Source organism: Mercenaria mercenaria, chromosome 2 (assembly GCF_021730395.1).
Source record: "Mercenaria mercenaria strain notata chromosome 2, MADL_Memer_1, whole genome shotgun sequence".
NCBI classification, from domain to species: Eukaryota; Metazoa; Mollusca; class Bivalvia; order Venerida; family Veneridae; genus Mercenaria; species Mercenaria mercenaria.
In genome coordinates, this window is record NC_069362.1 from 62,198,059 (window position 1) to 62,217,126 (window position 19,068).

Consider the following 19,068-nt stretch of genomic DNA (forward strand, 5'->3'; position numbering starts at 1 on the left):
GTATGACGCACATATGTACACTATGTAAACTTCTGTCCTCTTTTTACTTTCACGCAGCGTGTTTTATAACAGCTATTTTACTTCATTGCATCTTTGTTACGCAAGCTATTGTCATATGGTATTACTACACTTTATAAGTTGATGATATACGTTCAACTTAGGAAGATACAAACACCGTTAAAGACCTGTGAATAACATTAATTGATGTATTGGTACGTAGTTAAATACTGTTATATTTATAGAATATTATATATCCTATTTGCGTAATTTTCTCCTCTTGCTTTACTGCTTTATTTGGCCAAAAACTGCTGTCATATATACCTCTATCTGCACATTTGCTATGTCCAGGATAAGTTCGAGAAGCTTCGTAAACTTTTGAAACATGTATCTGATATCAGATAAACGTGACATCAATTTTTACCTAGTTTGTCCTATGCGTATGGCTCGGTGTCAAATCGAAAAAACAAAGACTTCAATGATGATATTAGTTAACTTTATTCTATAACAATACTATTCACTACATTATAATGTCTTATTTATTTTTAAATCTTCGTTTCTACACACAATGTTATAATGGCAAAGGCTATACAATTATTTCAAATATAAAACTGAATGAATTATTAAATTCTGCAAGTCGATTTAAATAGTTTAATACAGCTAAATTTAATATTGCGAGCTACCCGTAGGCTTTAAAAAACTCTTTTCTTAATAAATTATTATATTGAATGCTCATTGCAATCCAGGTGCAGTAAATATGTCCATACTTTTTTCAAGAAATTTGAGCCGCGCCATGAGAAAACCAACATAGCGGGTTTGCGACCAGCATGGATCCTGACCAGACTGCGCGGATGCGCAGACTGGTTAGGATCCATGCTGGTCGCAAAGCCACTGTGTTGGTTTTCCAATGGCACGGCTCATTTGTATTCTTATCCATCAAGCGACAACTCATTGTAGGATAAAATTTAAATTTCAACATAAATTTATTAAGTGCGTGTGGATAGGTTGTGCCAAGTGTATTCTAGTTTGATAAACAAACCGCGTAATCGCAAGTCAAACATAAGTTAATCACATCAGCTTATATGTACTCGACAGAATAACGCCCGATACGGACACATTTATAGCGTATGCACTTGTTATAGCGAAACATACCATACATTAGTGAGGGTACTTTAAGAATGATCTTTACGTAATTTAGTGTTTCTGTAATACATTTTTTCAGAGAAGTGTTAGGATTATCTAAACAAACAACGATCACAACCACAGAGATTTCCTCAAAAAAGTATGTTTCAAATAAAAACGTCAATCACTTTCTGATAGATTGATGAAAATGGATACCGAATGAAAACGTCTTTTAATAAATATATAGAATACAATTTTCAAGCAGTTTCATTTGAATTTGCTTCTAACGATATGTCAAGTGGCTTTCAATGCAACGTTTCTATGATATAATGTGAAACAACGTTAAACTGTAAGGTGAAATAAGTTTCTGAAGAGGTAAACCGAAAAAAACAACATGATTTTGACATGTGTACTGGACTAAAATAATATTCATCAACGTTCTTCAATATGAAATTGAAGATGGCATCTTTGCTATTCTTCAACTTATAATGCCACACTTTTATTTTGTTTTTGGCCTCTTTTTCATTTTGCTATAAAGTGCACTATAAAAGCATTTGATTTCGGTAGACATTTGCTGCATATTTGATGTTTGTATTGTTTTTCATTTACTGCTTATAAAACACCCTTGCAATTGTGATGTTTTAAAATGTTTTAGTATGCTATTCGGCCCCAACTGCAAAAATTTATACCCTTCTCTCGACGGTGTTAGATGTGGGAAAATACAGATATCAGGCAGTAAAATATGGTGCAAATAAATTGAAATGTTGAAAAGTTTCATAAAACCATCAGTGGTTTACACTGATGTATATCGTTATCTTTAATCATCAATTGAGAATACGTAAAAAGTTGCAACGAGGCTAAATTCATGGTCTTTATACCAATAAAATTGTAGTAAATAGGTAATCCATCTGGTAAGAAATAAAGCCAGTCACTTAACAAATAATCGAGTCCGTAAAGTCTTTGTTTACGCTGCCTAAAGACTAGATAATCACCTAACACCAACTATATATTTTAGATCTTAAATGCACTTAGTTCATATCAATTTCAATATAATTATTCCACGCTTTGTCACACAGTTGTCATTTCAAAATATTACACATTAGAGTCTGAACAAGCAGCCTTGTAGAAAATAACTAAAAGCAGGCTTATTGAAAGAAAAACAACTTATAAACCGTTTAAACTTTTAAGAGCTACATCAAATCAAGTTTAAGTTCACCAAGGTTTCAAATTCGTCATTTCTGAATGCTTATGTTAACCAAGAGTGGACAGTGGTTAGCCTCTCCACCCCACCCCCACCCTCACCCCGGTCCCCGCACTCCCTCACCCTTTCCTTTAATGAAATAAGAATAAAAGAAAGAAGTAGGAATTGTTTTGGAGATAAAAAAATAAAAATGGTTTAGGAATTTGTTGAGCAGCCATCTAATTTAGAGTAGAGTTTTGCAGAGAAATAATATAATAGCTGGCTGTATCTGTTCGATAAGCAACTGTTAGAAATAGTATTATTGGAGCCGCGCCATGAGAAAACCAACATAGTGGGTATGCGACCAGCATGGATCCAGACCAGCCTGCGCCTCCGCGCAGTCTGTTCAGGCTCCATGCTGTTCGCTTTTAAAGCCTATTGGAATTGGAGAAACTATTAGCGAACAGCATGGATCCTGACCAGACTGCGCGGATGCGCAGGCTGGTCTGGATCCATGCTGGTCGCATACCCACTATGTTGGTTTTCCCATGGCACGGCTCATTTATCTTAGTCATGTGCCTTCTAACGTAATACTAGTATTGCTACATATATCTTATGATTATCAGAATGAATGTGCATTTATGACTTTTTTTTCTAAAAATTGCGTTTTTTTTTTCACAGCCAATAAAGGTCATATCTAGCCTACAAATTTACGACCGTAAGGATGTTAGAATTTACAAATTAATATATGTATTAAACAAGTTAAAGCATAGCAAAAGTTCCTTCTAGGGCACATCTATATAAATATATAATGATCATCTTGTAAAATTTTGGTTGCAATGTCTAGCTGTTTTATACTAGTAATTATTTACGCTAGTTATTATTCAACACAATTTGTTAAATCCAACAACAAATTAAATCTGTTACTACTTTCAGTTGAGTAAATACGGCAATAAGACATTGACCCGGTCAATCCATTACGACGCGATGCGTGAATTTGTTGCGAATAATTAGAGGGTCGCAATGGGGTTTGTTTTCATATATTAACCATGCATTCGAAGGTAACGATACTATTTAGTTGTTTACATGTAAATTTGCTGATATATGTCTATCTGTTTGTACATGCGTTATGTTCTTCAAGAATAATTTGTTTGTTTGTTTGTTTTGGGTTTAACGCCGTTTTTCAACAGTATTTCAGTCATGTAACGGCGGGCAGTTAACCGAACCAGTGTTCCTGGATTCTGTACCAGTACAAACCTGTTCTCCGTAAGTAACTGCCAACTTCCCCACATGAATCAGAGGTGGAGAATTAATGATATCAGACACAATGTCGTTTATCAAATAGTCACGGAGAACATACGCCCCGCCCGAGGATCGAACTCGCGACCCCGAGATCCGTAGACAAACGCTCTTACCTATTGAGCTAAGCAAAATGGAGGAAATAAAAGAATCAATCAACCATCCTAAAACGGCGTTAAACCCAAAACAAACAAAATCAACCATCCTCGGGTTTAGTAATATGTAATCCACGGAACGCGTTCAGTCAGAGAGTCGCCTCAATTAGGAAAGAATAGTTTTAATGTAAGAGGTTATTTCTAAGGTCACGGAATTTGACTGGCCAGCTTGTAATGACAACAGCTTTCGATATCAGTAGCTCAGTCAAGTGTGACTTACCGAATTAAAGTGTTCCGTCTTAAGAGAAGGAACAATAAATTCGTCATGGCTTTTTAATTACTACGGATAAATATAGATCCGTGTGATAATATTTCTTTTTAAATTATTGAGTTCAGATTGTATCAAAACTATAAAATGTCAACGCATTAAACAGCGGAAAATAATTTTATTATCATATTGGAAAACGTTTAAAACCGCAATATTATGGGATTTCTAAAAATATTAAAGCATAAAATAGCTCGCAAAAGTACATTAATATAAAAGAAATATTTACATTTCAAACAGTGTAATTCATTTCTAGTTTTCTAGTGGTCTTGCTAAAGTAATGGACAACTTTGAATTAAAAATTACAATTAATACCAAAACATTTCTATTAGTGTGCTAACTGATATCTAAAATCCCTGAATGAGTTACGTGAAGTGTATAAAGAAAAATACTGCACTTGATCTATTGTCTATGATGACTTTCAACTTTCATACAGCCATCCCTTTAATCAATTTTTTTTAAGAACCTATGAAATGTATTCGTAATTTTTCATTTTCTTATGTAAAGAAATCTATCATAATCTAATTAAATTTGTGGCTTCGTCAAAATACAACTGGTTTGTCTTAACTTTTCTAATAAAAACAAGACCTTTTAAAACACATACGACCTGTTGGTGTTAGTGCTTTATGACTTGTATTCAGAGTTTTTGCTTATCTTATGAGTTTTCACCGCTGCCAGAAAATTTAAAGTTGGTGTCAGTGCTTTACGACTTGTATTCAGAGTTGTTGCTTATTTTATGAGTTTTTACCGCTGCCAGAAAATGTAAAGTTGGTTTCAGTGCTTTAGGACTTGTATTCAAAGTGTTTGCTTATTTTGTGAGTTTTCGCCGCTGCCAGAAAATGTAGAAAGTCGGCTTCAGCAATCCGTATACTACCCGAATCAAGTACAATCAACAATAAAAATTGTAATATACAATAATCAGTTCAAGCAGAAGGCACAAGAGAAGAAAAAGATAGAGATGTATTATTGTTAATTAAATGTAGATATCCCCCAATGTAATGTTTTATTTACCTACGTATATCCATTTTACGTTATTACTCTTGAATCACCGCAGCGACTTTACATGTAACATAACTTAAATAATCTTTTAAACGAAACTACTGAAAAGAGAATGTTCCCTCACTAGGATGGATTACTTCCGGCACGGCTTTTTATGAAATACATTGATACGTTAAGTCATAAATTGGTTTGATAACAAATAAGTCCAAATGAAAAACTCATACTTTTACGACACTTATATCGTTAATCAAATGTAAAAATGTATATCCTGTATGCCAGTTAGGTTGATGTTTTAGGATATGTATTTAAATTTACAAATATCAAAATGAGCTATTTTGGGCGTTATAAAATTTTAGATCTGTTAATACTAATTTATTTTAGCTCTTATGTGATGAAAGACTAGAACATATTTTAACCACTCTCTAGTTCGCTTTCTAGAAAAGTAAGCAGTACTTGTGTCATATAAGAATGTGTGGACGATCCCCAGGTTCAGCGGCACAAACCTTAACTACTAAACCATCGTCCCCTTTCAGAATGTTATTTTGAATCTAAAAATTTGTAAAACCAATTATAAACAAGATAAGTGCTCGAAAATATTTATTTCTGACACACTGATATTAATTTACCGCTAATAAAAGTGAAAATTGATTTTATTTGGTGTGTTACGAATGGTTAAATTTCAAAGATACGCACATGTAGGACGTCTATTTAAGTATGAGAAGCCCTACGTGTCTTGTTGAATACCTAAATGGGGACTTCCTGTGCGAAACTGATTGTAGATTCTTTTTCATTCATTTAGATTTGAAAGAACTTGAGACATCATACAAAATGTAAATTGATATTTTGTATATGTATGTTGTGAGATAATGCTCCATTTCCTTTGCTGTCGTAAGTACAAAAGATACGGACAAATGTCCAACAGCAATGTCGCATTTGCAGAAAAGTACATAAACAAAGTGAAACGCTAACAATTTAATGAACGTTTCCAATGTGAAGAATTCATTTTATTTGAGAACTAAATGCTCTAGATGGAGTAATTTCGTATATTCTACTTTTCAAAAATTATGATCAATTTCATGTCAGAAAACCACAAGCAAAATCAACATGGACTCTTGGTGAACTGTTGGTTTCTTCTTTGACACTAAGGCTATCGCTAAATCTTATCATTGTTAAGAATAATAAACGGTTATTACTTTGCGCGTTTACATCTTTCTTATAAAATATAATCTGTTCTTAAATTCTTGATAAATTAGTTTAATCAGTATCTTCCTAATTGCATCTAAATGGGGATTTCATCTCATTTCATTACCTTTTGATGGTTGATCCCTTTCAACGTTTACAAAAATATTTATATACGAGTAGATCAAAACTTTTATCAGTTTATCTGTAAAGTTCATTTCGGCGGCAATATTTACAAAAGTGTACAATTTTTGTTTCTATCTACAACGAAAATGAGACTTCATTTAATTGAATAACACATTCAGTGATGTAAGTAGATAAATTCTTGCTTTATACTTGAAATATCCTACAGCAGTCATGTTTATTTTGTAAATAATTTGAAACTGAAATAGTTCAACGACAATTATCCATAGTCCACATCACTGCACTGCAATAATTATGTACACAATAAAATAACACAAAAATAGTGATTTATTAAACTTGTTGATTTAGCGCCGTTTTTCAACACTATTTCAGTTATAGGGACACTTAACCTAATAAGTATTCCTGGATTCGGTACCAGTACTTATCTGTTCTCCGTAAGTAACTGCAATCTTTCCAACATGAATCAGATGTGGAAGGCGACTGATTCAGTCACAGCGTCTTTTGTCAGTCGTTACGGAAAACATATTACTCAACAGGGGATCGGGCTCACAACCCCGCGATCCGTATGTCTGCGCTCTCCTTATAGATCTAAGCGGGTGGACACAAAGATATATAAGACTTACCTGGCATGGTTTTGTCCCGAATATGTTATTGAACTTTGTTCTTTCCCCACAGGCTTAAAATCCTTCTTACAACGTATTTTTCAACGACACTACTGATAAGAATACAACGTTCACCAAGGTGGATATTTTCATAAATATGTAGATAAATTATGTAAAGTAACAAATTGGTAAAATATTGGTTGAATTCACATCTATATAACGCTTACATCGTTGATTTAACGTTATGGTGTTTTAACCGGTATGAATTTTAGATAGATGTAGGGCATTACATCTCAATTTACAAATTTTAAAAGGGACATCGAATGAGATGAAATGACACAAGTTTTAGTCCACGCCGTAAAAAAAGTGATATTTAGAGAAAATAAAAATGTAATGTAAAATATTAAATGTAAATGTTGTCGTCAATAACTAAGAAGTTTTTGATCCATTTGGCGGTCAATTTGCCAGTAAATACCTCTGTTAATCAAATGTGTTGAAATGGTGTTTGGAATAAAAATGAAAGATAATGCGTCATTAAGAACTACCATAAGTACAATTGCGAGTAAATATCCGAACGGTTATTTACATTCGAAAGCTTAAATAGTTATATTTTTCAGATGGTTGTTTCAGTACCCGTTTAAAAGAAATATAATTGTGCCATTCCAATTACCTGAATCTGTTTCTTCAACAGTTGTGTAAAAACCCTTCATAATACACTTACCTATGATTTGAAGGACAGGGTGATATGTAATATATCATTCATGTTTAAATAGTAAAACGAATGTTTTGTTTACATGAAAACATCTTTTGGCTTTACAATGTAAACACGTTCCCTTACAAATATATAGAACTTTAATAACTTAAGTCGCTGTAATGCCTTGATGAAAGCACAGTGATTGCAAAGTAATCCATTAATTGAAATGTCTAATCTAAATGTCTGTTTGAAAGTGTCAGAACTGTTTTCCTTTCTAAAGAAGTATAATTATTCAGTTAAATATAGAAACATCTGATAATATTATATAGCTAACATGTGAATGCACTGTTATTAGTATATCATTAGTCTGCCGGTGTGACGTTTATGTAATAGCTAGGGACGCTGGAAATTTGTTCCATTGACAGACGACATATAAAGATGCTTTTTGCCCATGTTTTATAACCTATATAGTTTAATTACATCAAAATATTTTTTAAAACGTGTTTTATAGAATTTACACTTGTAAAAATGCTCAATTTTACAATTAACAGGTATCTTAGTTTGGAGATCGCTGCATGATTGCAAACTGTGTAGATTTACCTCTTAAATACACTTTAGAAATTTTCAATTATGTGTTAGTTGTTGCTACTCTTAATTAAATGTCTTTTTAACTTTATAACCGTCTAGAAATATTTTTTTCTGATCTATGCATTTTCGTTTTATTCAATGTATACAAAATATTCAAGAAACTAGTATTTAATAGTAAGCGTTTCCTTAGACCTTCTACATTTCTATAAACATTAAATGTAGACCAGAGAGTATAATGTAATGTGTCAAGTGAATATTAAAAGAGTTGGATTATGAATATATCAGTTTATGAAGTATTTTTAATTAGATTATAGGGATATTTTTAAGCTATTAAACGCATGTGTATTTCGTATACACATCATACAGGTATATCATTGTTTATGTTTTCTAAAAAAATCTTTCTTTTTATTATTATTATTATTATCATTATTAATAATAATATTATTATTATTATTATCTACCTTGAGCTATGTCATGGAAGTCAACGAAGCACTTTTTTCAAAGTAGTCAGCTTAATTATTTATGTCTTTCTTATAGATACATCTTATCAAATTGTCACTAAAATAATTTGCCAATAGAGACCTATCAGTTAATGTACAATATCCCCTAATGTTTGGAATGGACATTAGCTGAGGTCACTTAAATGAAGCATAACTGATTGATTTTCTATTGCATTTTGATAAGACTGGAATGCAAAGATAGATATGTGCGTTATTTTCATGCACTTAATACACCTGACAGGACGTGGGCGACAATAAAACTTAACCCGGTCACTGTTTCATTTGATCAAAACTTAAATGTTAAACAGACTATTCTAGTGGGATGATAAACTCCTTATATCATGACCTATTTGCAGCGTTTTATATAAAGTCACAGGAATAAATCTATTCCGTAATTTGTCTTCAGCTGTCAGCCAAGGGAGTGACACTCTCTGACTGCTAAATGCAGGTGATTGTTTAAGACAAGTTGAAATAAAATTATTGTAGTTAGCTAATAATGCAAGAGGAAACCTAATACAGGTGGATAAGGCAGTATTAAGCTCCATCTCAGGACCCTTTCTCTTCCAGTTTTCAATTTTCATCGGTTAAATTTCACCCGTGCCTGTTTGTTTCTAACCCACACGCGGTTCTGCTTGGCCGTGTGATTTGCAGAAATACAAGAGAATAGTATTATATCGTAGCTTGGCACATGCACTCTCCAACGACACTTAGCCTTTTTTTTAATTTGACATTGAGCAGCAATATACTAAATATAGTACCAAATACGGACATTTATGATTGTGCACTAATTACTTAGAAAGTAGCGGTCTCCGACACAAATTCTGGACCCAGAAAGTTTGCTTGCAAGCAATTCCAGGACGGTCCAAGATAACCAAGCACTTACTTACTTTACGATATAACAGTATTAAGACCAACCCATGGCTCTCCTTTCTGTTGTCAATTTTCTTTGGATACATTTTATTGCAGCCTGGAACATGCATCCTCCAATGACATTAAACCTTCTGAAATGTGACGTTGAACCAGTGAGCAGCAATACACTAAATATAGTGCCAAAATCGAACATATGTACATGTATATTTCTAAGTGCGCATTGGGTTCAAAGTATAATATTGTAGCTTAGATCATGTACTTTCCAACGATACTTAGCTGTTTGAAATGCGACATTGAACGGGTGAGCAGCAATGTAGTATGAAGGACTCTCCTTCTTTCAGATGTCAATTTTCTTCGGTTAAATTTCATCCGTGCTTGTATATTTCTAAGTACGCCTGGGGTTTTCCTGGGCCGTGTGATTGGTACAAATTCTAGAGAAAAGTATCATATTGTAGCTTAGATCATGCACTCCCCAACAACACTTAGCCTTTTAAAATGTGACGTTGATCGGATGAGCAGCAATACACTAAATATAGTGCCCAAAACGGACATTTGTAATTGTATACTATTGACTTAGATCTAGGAGAGTAACGGTTTTCGGCCCAAATTCTGGACCAGGAAATTTTTCTTGCATTCAACACTAGTATGGTTCCAAAATGACCAAGCACTTACTTACTTTACGGTATTATACAATATTAAGACCCACCCAGGGTTCTCCTTCTTTCAGATGTCGATTTTCTTTGGTTCAATTTTGTAACCGTAGTAATGCATGGTGCATATTAGGTTCTTTTAGAAAATAATCTGCACACTTATGGGACATTGATTTTAAATGTGTTATTATACTACAGTATAACCTCTTCAGAGCGGCCCTCTCTTAAAGGGCCGACTTGGTTCTCCAGGCAACTTTTGTCAGTTATCTGCTTACAGTTACAACATGGAAATTTGATGGCCATTATGCCCAGAATGAGAGCAATGAATTCGGTCAGTTTTGTTTTCGGAATCAGGTGTGTGTTGTTACATGTAGAAATTTAACACCAAGCATGTATGCTGTATAAATATCTCTGAGAGAAAACAAAAGATAAAAATACACAAATGTAAACTATTCAGCACTAACGTTATTATGATGTAATGGTATTGTGTCACACTTAAAAAAATGAAGTAATGCAGCTTCTTATAGCACAAAATAAACTACAATAGTGTAGGTTTATTACTGTTTCCATGTCGTTATCCAGCCACTGGCCCTATTTGATGAGACTTATTATATTTCTAGAGTATATTATTTTTCATTTTACATGTATATTGTAATTATCTTTCTATGAAATAAATATGTATCTTCGCGAATATTTAATATGTAATTTATTGTAAATATATTTGTTGTAAATACATTTATTGTATATACAATCATGTAAATTTATTGTAAATTATTCTTTCATCATCTTTTTATATATATGCACAGACATTTATAGTTACATGTATGTAAATAAATTATATCTGGCCTTTTTTTTCATCATTTTGATAATGCCACAATTGGGATAATGCTCTTGTGGGAATATTTTCAAATTTCCAAAATCTATGTAAAAAAATTTCTTTATGTAAAATACCGATAGTAATGAATTGCATACAGTACTTTGTAAACAGTATATAACTGTCTTTTGATTACCAAAATATACATAAAATTTATCAAAACTATCTTAAAACAGCAAAAAAACAAAAAAAAAAAAAAAACATAAAAAAAAAAAAACTGCAAAAGTTAACACTCATTAAATTTTGGGAATCTGAATAAAAATGACAGTTTTTTTTTGCTTTGGGATTACCTGCTTTTACCGGGGGTAGATTTATAGGGGGAAAGCCCTGGCTATTATCACATTCATAATTGTCTTATATTTATTTAAATAAATTACTATCATCACATTCATCTCAGTCATGCACATACTATTATTAGATAGTAATGTACGGTGTCACCTAAAAAGGGGGGACGAAATGACCAGTTTGAAATCGCCAAGAATTACTAATACCACATTTTGTTTTGCATGCTCTAGTTACTTTGAAATACAATAGATCTTAGTATGTGTTTCATTAAAATCTAACCTCTAATGATGAAAATGATGAAAGATATATTACAGAAAAACAGAAACTCAAGTACTATAAACGGGAGTTTTAGTTCACAGACCCAGTGATTGTATTACAAATGATTCACAGTGATTGAACTGTATATACATGTAAATTATCGAATTACTGATATATATATCATTGCACATGACACTTGATTAAATATTTTTTCTGGATCACAAGTGCAGTTCCACACTGGAGCATGAACATATTCTCTGAGAGAAACCCAGATGGTCAGTGAGCAACCATGTCCAGCATTATTGCCTTAGTGTGTACCTGGTAATGGCTGATCATTGAAATGAGATAAACATAATGATAAAATGGGCATTAATGTCAGGGAAAACCACAATACCCTGGAAGCTAATTTATAGCCAAGTCGGCCCTTTAAGCAAAAACCTCTCTATAACAACATCATCCACATTTTCCTAAGCTGAAATATACTTTCAATTTTACCTCTCCAGAACAACAGCCTCTACATAACAGTCAATATTAGTATCTCCAAAAGGGTGTTGCTCTACAGAGGTTATACTGTAATTACATACAGTCTGCATATGAAATTTTTTGTGAGCCTAATCACCCAAACCATTGCACACATTTTAATGAAACTTCACACAAGTGATCAGTACTAATCTTACTTGAGCATGGTGCAGGTTACGTTTTTTTTACGTTTTTTTTTCTTCGGAAAAACATTCTGCACAGTTATGGAACTTTGTTCTTGTTACTATGCTATATACATAGAGTCTGCATATGCAAGGACTTCGGACACTATCATGTGCTTCTAGCCTACATTTTAAATGCAAATTTCTCCTTAAGTATTTAAACAATACCCAAATCGTTTCGAGTCAATGATAAACCAATGTATTAGTTAATTTATTACAGCAGAAACTGATTTGTATCTGTTCCTATCAAGATGTTTTTCTTATTTTATCTGGGCCAGGGTATATTTTCTTGAAAAAATAAAATGTTTAATTTCCGTAAAAATATAATGTCATCACTTTACCGAAGTTTTAAATATTTGAATTCCAGTCGAAAAAAGTGACACAATCTGTTTATTTAAGGAAAAAATAACATTTTAAGATTAAAATCGTATAAATAATTAAAAAAGAGAACTATATTTTTGCAAATAACCTGTACTTGATTTATCTATACACTGTCCGTAATGTAAAGTTATTGACGCATTACATGTGTGAATAGGTATACATGTATAAGTGACCGGTCAGTTTTATTACAGTGGTTCAGGTAGTTATTTAAGTACATGTATATGTCTTTATAGCTCTGTTATAAGTGATGGCAGATATTTGTGTGATGTATAACATTAATACTAAGAAAAGGCAGTAATCTTATCAAGGCCGTAGGGTGGGTTCTTGCTTGGGATAAGTACCAGTGGCACACATAATATTTGAGCCGCGCCATGAGAAAACCAACATAGTGCAATTGCGACCAGCTTGGATCCTGACCAGCCTGCACATCTGCGTAGTCTAGTCAGGATCCATGCTGTTCGCTAACGGTTTGTCTTATTCCAATAGGCTTTGAAAGCGAACAGCATGGATCCTGACCAGACTGCGCAGATGCTCAGGCTGGTCTGGATCCACGCTGGCCGCAAAGCCACTATGTTGGTTTTCTCATAGCACGGCTCATTTTAAACATGTAATAAAAATGTATCCGAAATGACAGTTCTTTCTGAGGCTTGCCTAAGGAAGCTGGATCGGAAAAAGTTAAATCAGGATAAGTCTGACAACAACCCATCTATAGATAATGTTGTCTATTCAGGGCTGAAGTTGTGAGCAAAACATATTCGAAATGGGTCATTTGTAGGGCTAAAGTAGAAGCAGGTCGCTGCATAAAAATTCCACCTGAAACTCGGCTGGACCGTTTAGTTCGTTTCCGCGTCTAGCCGTATTTGTATATGCCATCTGCATGGAAAGCGACTTGACACATCACTTTCGTGGCAACAGACTGAATGTGAAACCGTCACTGGTATGACCTGCCAAGAAGCTACTGTTCTTGACCTATGCATCACAGGCATATCAATGCCAAGCTTTATTTCTGTTGAATAGACTATAGTCAGGATCAGATTAACTGCTGTACACATATTGCCCCTTTTTTGTTGTGTTTAGGCCTAGTCCGCCGCAAAGAACAATCTTCTATTCAGTTTTCACTGAAGGAAGAACATGAAGTAATGAATGCGTGTCACATGTAGTATGTGTCTAAAAGAAATAAATATAAATGCACAGAAAAAGATGAAGAAATAAAGAAATGAAAAATATATATAAAATAAAAAACAACAAAAAAATAATAAAAACAAAATGGAAAACAAATTACATCCTCATCGCTAGTGGCGTGCGCGTCGCGAGGAGGGCATGCAGAAGATTACCTGGTGTGTTGCTAGTATTTTACAGAACACATTTGCCAATCTACTACAACAAAGAACCAGGATAAACCAATGAAAAGTTAACCCAACAAATAATAATGAATTAACAGTATTTGCTTCTCTCACTACTCTACATGTATGAAATGCCTATATGTGCCCATTCAAACATTTGTATAGTATTTTAGTTACAAACAAATGTAAAAATATGTGACCATCAAATTATTAAAAATGAATATAAAAAGTATTGGTTACTTTACATTTGGGAACACCCTGTAGTTATATTTTTTGTTTAAAAGTACTGCTCCACCCCTTGCATCAATAAAACAGTCACAGAAAATGTGTATAATTAATATCTACATATGCTGGCCAAATATGGTATTGATGCACGGGGGGGAACAATGTTCTTTAAAGCAAAATAGCTTTTATATGTATATAACAGGGTACGTAATTCTATTTAGAGCAAAAATTACCATTTTATCAAACAAATATTGAAAAATTTGACTTTAAGAAATAATCTCAAATATGTATTTTGATGGTATATGTAATTAAATACTTATTTCTTAGTGGTTTATTTTTCACTCTTGGAGTAGGCAAATTCATATAGAAAGTGTCCGAAGTCCTTTTGTTATCTTTGGTTTTGAAAGTATGCCAGATATTGCGTGATGCTTGTGGTTTTTAGTTAATTATGTAAGGGGTATATGTATTTTGATGCTAAATTTAGTTTAAATTTGGCTTGTTCTTTCCTCTGGCCATAAAACAACAATAATAAAACTTAAGGACACTGAAAGGCAACAACTTTATTTTGACGTCACATTTGGTTTAAAACAAGACCGCCATGATTACCCTCAATCGCTTATCATGATTAACAAGAAAAATGTTTGCCAAGTCCTTTGAAAAGTGGCCTGCACATTCAAAAGGAAACCGAGATCCAATCCTGGCAGCAGCCATATTTTTTTACCAATCAAAATGGCTGTTAACGATTTCGTTAAAATCTCTACCAATGACCATTTTTGTGCAGTATTGTTAAAATTAGACCACTGGTTTAGGAAATAGCAGCTGAAGATTTTTCTATATCAACTCTGGTAGCAATGTTTTTACAAAATTTGAATACTATGAATACTTAATAGATGGCCATGTTTCTCGACAAATTGAAATAATTTGAATAATCTTGGTAGAAGGTCACAGCAACAATATTCCCATAAAGTTGTTTTAAAATCAGACGGAAACTTAACGCGAAGATATCGTTTGAAGATTTCTTCACGAAATGAATAAAATCACCTACAACTGATATGTAAAAGCCAATAACTTAAGGACTCCTCAGTGTTCTGTAAAATGATATGACAATTATGATTAATATTTCAAAATTTGCAACAATACAACAATAGGATGGGTTCATAAATCAGCATCATTAAAATATAATGACCATTTAAATTATCAGTAAGTCTCGATAATGAAACAGACAGATGACAGAAGATATTTAAGTTTCAATAACCAAATATCCATCTTTCAGAATGCATCATCTGCACATAGTACATTAAGTGGGTATTTCATAGTTAATATGAACGGCGAAACAACAGTTAAAACTAAATTATACAAAAGCTAAGACAAACTATGTTAAACTGTTAATGAAACGTTTTCCAACGTGTGATATGTAAATATTTCAATAGAACTATTACGTCAAAATAAATTGTATTTTGATTATACATGTACTACACTATTTATAGCATTGAGCTACTCTACTGTTAATGGCTTATACAAAATAAAAATAAAATCTACAATACTTGAACGTTGAAGTATCTGTTTTGTCCTGAATGGCATATTTGACTGCATAAATAGTGCAGTATGATCACTACGGGTCGACATATTGACCAATCCATGATTTTACATCAATTGCAAGAAAAAAACTATGTAAATGTATGTCATGGGTAGTTATTTAGCTGACATTCATAAAATTATATTGATTTGCATCAGATACATGTGCTGTTGATGTTAGTTGCTGCTTTTATGGCGAAACGCTTTGATCCAAGTATGTTTAACAAGTGCAACATTATAAGTTACAAAGTTAATATCAGTTATTCCGTCACGTATATGCTTCCGCAGACAATTTTATTCTGTTTATCAGCATTTAAAAATGTATGCCCCGTTTTAATTTTGTCATTTTTCAAACGACATCCTTATAGATTTTATCAATACCTTCAATGAATGAATAATTGAAATGTACAAAAATAAATGGTAAGCGTTTCAGTATACAACTTGTTTTTTAAAACGTACAACAAAAGACCTCCAAACATTACATACAACAAAACTGCAATAAATAAGGATAATGTACTTGATTACTGAAAGAGTAGAAAAGTTGAAATTTCAGAAAATGGTGGATTCAATAAGAACTATATTGACATTTAGCATCATTTTCGAGTATAGTGGGCGGGTAATTAGTAGATAAACAATTCGATGATAGAGAAAGGAGAGTGTAATTTTGGTTGTGAAATGTAATGTGGGGAAGGGTTGATACTAAAATGACAATATTGAAAAACATGAAAAGGTAAACGAGGAAATTTTGCTTTCGGTTTGAGAGAGTAGTTAGTAGAGATGCAAAAAGGTGCAAGACTGATACTAAGGAACAATATAGATCAACAAAAATATATTTTCTAGGGTTGGATGGGGTCTTGTCCCTAATGAACTTTCTAGTCCAGAAACAATAATATGTCTACCCTCTCACTAAGACATGTGTACATCTGAAATTTGATAGTCCTGAGAGCAATAATAAGAAACAACTGTCACAACGTTGCCACACACAAATTTAAACAAGTCTGCCACAAAAACTGACCACAGTGAGTTTGATCTTTCGGTCGCCTAACATTTTAATGCCAAGTTTTCAAACGGCAAAATTTAAAAACACTTGTATACAATAAACCTAACATACAGAGAATGCCTATTAATTTGAGTAGAACCCAACTATTTTTTGTTGTAATTTCGCACCGATCTTATAACAGAACAAATAGACAGTTTATCTTCTAAATAAACAAAAAAGAGAGATTAAATTAGCATTTTCCAGATTTAGTCTTGAGTTCAAAGCAATGACAAGCTATTTTACAAATGAAACTGTCATGTTTCAGTTATTTTAGTAGCATGAAGACCTAACATTTTCCGACAAAAATGTGTAATTTACACTGTTTACGTCATCACTAGACTACGGTTTCATGATTTTATTAATAACTTCATCCAATATTAGATAGCACAATCCCATTGTTTTTCTTGGACATTCCACAAGCTGTAATAAAAGAATACATTGATAACAATAAATTAACTATTGCTCTCTACTTATAAACTGTTATGATCCCGTACGTCATAAATGATATGATTATGGCATTTTCAATTAGGATTGGAACATTTATAAAGATTTGACTGAGCATGACATTTACAGGGAAGTAGTACCTAATTAGTCATATGCTTTCTAGAAATTCTAAGTTTCAATTTATAATTTCACATAATGAAACCCAGAACATGGTATCCGAACCTAAACAAACAATAGATTTGTTCCTAGCATACCATATTATACAATATTAGAACAAAAAGATCAAAAGAATGACTCTTTTTTCGGGTTTTTTGTACTTATGAAAGCGTATAAGTTACGCCTTCATTCATATTATGACGCGAAGGTGGAATAATAAAGAACGTCAAATCTACTTCTAGTATAAAACTGCTGTTCTTGTCACTTTTCGGGGTGATTTAACAGAAGAGAAAACGTGTGTTAACAGAGATGGTCTCGCGCTCACGTGCTGTTAATGCACCTGTTTAAATATGCGCGTTTCAAGGCAAAGCGTACACCTAGTACGGCCCCAAAACGGAGAATTCAAAAGGAAATGACGTCAACGTGAAAAACGCAGACATTTCCGCGCGTTTCATGAAAATTTAATGACGTTGAGGAACAGTATATTCATTTATCAGGTTTTACGCGTTTTATGCTAGACTGATAATAGCGTTAGCGCATGTTCATTTTGTATCATAACATCTGTAGAATCCCGAGGGATAAGTTGATACCCCCACCGGTTATCCCTACAATGTAACACGGAGCTCATCTTCAAACGATTTTTTTTTCAGTACCGGTAAAACAACAGAAATTCCTGCGTATCAGTTCAAGATAATGTTTTCTCTACGCATAGATGCTTATATTGGTTATGTAGAGATGGTACCTACCCAAGAAATTAATGTCTTCAGTACATATGTTTTGATTTATAAGAAAGGCAGCCGACAGAGACTTAATTTAATTGGATAAATTTTATCATGGAACCAGTTTATAGATAAATTACATCATATAAACCATGTCATTTGGTAGTTTTATACTGTAATATGTTTTAGTTTCGATCATGCGATGAAAAAATCATTAACTTTACACGGATCTTTAAGTACGCAGATTAAAACATTTATTCAAATGGAAAATTAAGCGAGGATGACTAAACTAGCCGCTAACTAGCTGGACGGAATTCTATTTACAAAATTATTGAATGGACTCTATGATCTTGAAGAACCAGAAATTTTGTCAACACTGAATCCAAACATATTGTAGCCCTGGGATACTTATATTACATACGTGTAGTTTGTGTATGATTTCATGCTTTAATTATAAACTGTAGAACACAAGACACTAATTGCAAAACATACAGTTGCAAACAATAGGAAAAACATTAGCACAGTATCAAAATTCTATCAGTTTTCCTAATAAAATTATGAGCACCTTAAAGAACTATTCACAGTATCGCACGTACTATTATTTGCATCTGACACTGAAACAAGGGTATGCTATTTTACAAGCTTAGCAATGGTTCGTGTTCAAGTTTTTTTTTAAAAAAATGAAGTTTTACTGTATAAACACAAATTAGTCCTGTGCAAAAAGATATCCATCCAAAGTATTTATCTATAAACATTCGGTAGGAAATATTACTAAGCTTATGAATTCGAGAAAAGTAATTACCACATGAAATCTTGGACACTGT

At 33.0% G+C, this 19,068-nt stretch overlaps 1 protein-coding gene across 4 annotated transcripts in view; it reads right to left on the reverse strand.

Moving 5' to 3' along the window:
- LOC123564135 (synaptotagmin-15-like) overlaps positions 1–19,068 on the reverse strand; it is a 397,543-nt gene that overhangs the window by 235,563 nt on the left and 142,912 nt on the right. Inside the window, exon 1 of one of the 4 annotated variants that reach the window (XM_045357485.2) lies at positions 6,964–7,107. The exons of the other annotated variants lie outside the window; for them this stretch is intronic. Within the exon in view, the coding sequence (XP_045213420.1) occupies positions 6,964–6,970 (7 nt within the window). The 5' untranslated portion in view covers positions 6,971–7,107. Of the gene's footprint in view, positions 1–6,963; positions 7,108–19,068 lie in introns of those variants that run through there. 4 annotated transcript variants of the gene reach the window in all.